The sequence below is a fragment of the Entamoeba invadens genome (assembly GCF_000330505.1).
Source record: "Entamoeba invadens IP1 unplaced genomic scaffold scaff_1105074726103, whole genome shotgun sequence".
NCBI lineage: Eukaryota > Evosea > Mastigamoebida > Endamoebidae > Entamoeba > Entamoeba invadens.
The window spans coordinates 493633-496590 of NW_004443767.1; the positions used below are offsets into that span (position 1 = coordinate 493633).

At 34.3% G+C, this 2958-nt stretch overlaps 2 protein-coding genes across 2 annotated transcripts; both read right to left on the reverse strand.

Moving 5' to 3' along the window:
• Nucleotides 1-107, reverse strand: EIN_251500 (hypothetical protein; the record flags this gene model as incomplete). Its single annotated transcript, XM_004261709.1, has 1 exon — nucleotides 1-107. A coding segment is annotated over one exon (107 nt), but the record flags the coding sequence as incomplete, so codon positions are not given.
• A 709-nt stretch (nucleotides 108-816) lies between these two features.
• Nucleotides 817-2769, reverse strand: EIN_251510 (hypothetical protein; the record flags this gene model as incomplete). The annotated part of the gene is made up of 1 exon (XM_004261710.1): nucleotides 817-2769. One exon carries the CDS (start codon nucleotides 2767-2769, stop codon nucleotides 817-819), a length of 1953 nt encoding a protein of 650 aa, XP_004261758.1.
• Between the last annotated feature and the right edge of the window lie 189 nt (nucleotides 2770-2958).

Genomic DNA, 2958 nt, shown 5'->3' on the forward strand with positions numbered 1-2958 from the left:
CCACTTGGAAACAGAATCAACTCACTGTCAGCCTGGTCCACATTAAATATGTTGATCTTCAGGTTTTGTGACAATGTTGATAAAATCACAATAAATAGAATGATCATCAATTTTTCAGTTTTCAATATTCTAGTTCTGTTTGATGTTTTTAATATTAAAAAATGACAAATTCGTAAGTATGGTAAAATAACAATTATAGAATTAATATTTAAACTATTAAACCTTTTATTATATTATTTTTCTAATGAACTAATAAGAAAATTTGACCAATATTTGAAAAATTTTCTACATAAAAAAGAAGGATTAAGAATGATTGCGTTTTTATAAATTATTCAAAAAATAATATTGAAATGTCATCGATTATTATAATAAAGTTGGTGGAAGTATATAGTTTATCTTATCAAGTCAATAAGACAAACTTTATTTGATTTTGGTTTGGTTCCCGAATTCTAAAAAGGCCAACAGTCACTTGGAGTCAGTGGACACTGAGTGATACAGAGCATTGAAAGAAAGACTCACATAGACGCACAAATAGTGGTTTCTAGACTTCTTTCAAAAAACAACAGCGACAAATACTTTATTTTGGTAAAGGTGGTAATGGAAAAAGTTGGTTTTCAAATTCAATTTAATTAAAATGTCGTGGAAGTATCAAATATTTTTAAATCACAATTTTGGGATAAGAGTTTTATCACCAGATATATAGATATTATGAGATAAATATGTATTATAATATACTGTTTGTACAACATGTTGTGCAAACAGTGATAAAAATGTATAAAACCAAATCATAAAATGAATAACAGTCTAGTTTACATATTAATTAATTCCGTAGTTGCTATACATAAATTCACCAGAAGCCGACCCAGAAGCAAGTAAAGTGTCTGACATTTCAACGACAGTGACTGGAGATTTATGTGTGTAAAGTATCTTACATTCTCCAAACCACTTATTCTCACAATGAAGATAAAAGAGTGTCCCGGATTTATTCCCGACACACATCTTTCGATTATAAACCTTTATAAGCTGTACTGGAGTCACTGCAACCCTTCTTTTTTGAAGAACAGCCATTTGTCTATAATCGTAGAGTAATACATTTCCAGAGTCAAACCCAACCACAATTGAATTATCATACCCATCAAAACAGTCGATAACGGAATTTTGAAATTCAATTTTCATGCATTGCCCACTCTGTCGTATGTCAAACCCACAGAAAGAGTCTCTGTTGTGGATTAAAAAGAAATTTGGCTCGACTTGTCTCCCATCAACAAACGAGTTGTTAGTTGTCTGCGACCACACGACTTCCCCGTCGTAAATGTTCTTCACAAAAACGGTTTTATTGTCGTAACAGAGCATTCGCGAGTTGTCTTGTAAAAATGAAAACATCTTGATATTGTTTTCTGGGCATTTCTTAATGACTTCCTTTGTTGTGTCATAGAGGACGATGTTGTCATTTTCAAGTGCCAATAAAATGTCATTAGAAGCGTAATTGTATTGGAACTTGTTGATCTTTTCTTTCAGGATTCGTGTTTTTGTGCACCTTGATTTTGAGTCGAAGAACTTAAACACGCCATCTTTAGACGCAAACACAAAATCGGAACTTTCCAATTTCACAATTAGATCCACTGAATGATTTTCAAAGAGTTTGAATAACTTCCTTTTCGTCGGTAAATTTTTCTTCCATTTTTGAAAGACAATGAGAGACTTCTGGAATGTGGGAAATGCGTCAGTTTTATTTTCTTGAACTCTTGTATGGCGTGTATTGAATATTTGAAATGTCGCTGGGTTGAAGTGTAAATCGTACATCACTTTCCACACTGCGTCATATCCCAGAACTAACCCTCTCAGTGTTTTACATGTTTTCATCACATTAAACAAATCATTAATAGAGAGCATTGTCATTACCTTTTGTAAAGAGTTGATTGGACATTTTAAAAATTTGAAAATGGACGGGTTACTATAGCGAGGGATTAATGGGACTATTGTATTAATGCGACAATTCTTAGTTTTAGAATTTAAAAGAACTGAATAGAGAAACATCTCTTGTACAAGTTCATTATAATTACCACAAGATCTCCACCCAGTGAATGTGATGTTATTTTGTATTACAATGCGCTCGATGATAACAGCAACAATGAAAACAGATATTGTCGTGTTCCTTTCCTTCTCCGTCATTTTCAAAAAGTCGACACATCTGAAGTGGTAATAAAACTCTGACATGACTCGCCCATCTAATGTAATATTAATGTTTTGTGCAAGTAAAACGACGCAAAGATCTGCATTATCGCTATCAATAGACTTGACCGTATAGAGAACATTTCCTTCAATAATTCTGGACGCCGACCAGACTTTCACTACTTTTTGCGTCTGGCCAAACAACGGCGTGATCATAGTGTTCAATGTCGTGTCAGTTTCAGTATGCCCCTTTCCCATTATGATTGTTGGAAACATAGGTGTGCCACTTGTTAGTCGTGAAATACTTTCTAACATCTCTTGTGGTGTTATAAAGCACTGGTCACTCCCTTTCACAATTAACTCGCAGCAATCTTTGTTCAAGTACACAGTAAAGTGATTGTTCTTGTGGACGATATTAGAGTCCAAAAGTGGCGCATTCATTCTTGAATAAAACTCTTGCTCTTGTTGGGTCAACATGACAAAGCTTGTGTCTGACCGGATTGACTGCGCCAAGTTAAAGACAAACATTCTCTGCACCGAGAGGAGTTGACTGAACCTTTTTAATCCTCCCCATGAGCTATGTCCCTTCACTTCCATGATTAGTTTACTGCCTTCTCTCTCCTTCTTACAATCAAATACAAAATGAAAAAAAGAGGGTGGAGTAAAGGAATGACATACAAAAAATACCTCATCCTTCTTTTCAACTACGTCGCTCTGTAAATCAATCGAAGACTCTTCGTTGTTTATTATACACTTAAGTCGGACAACTCTCGGATTTTCTGTCGA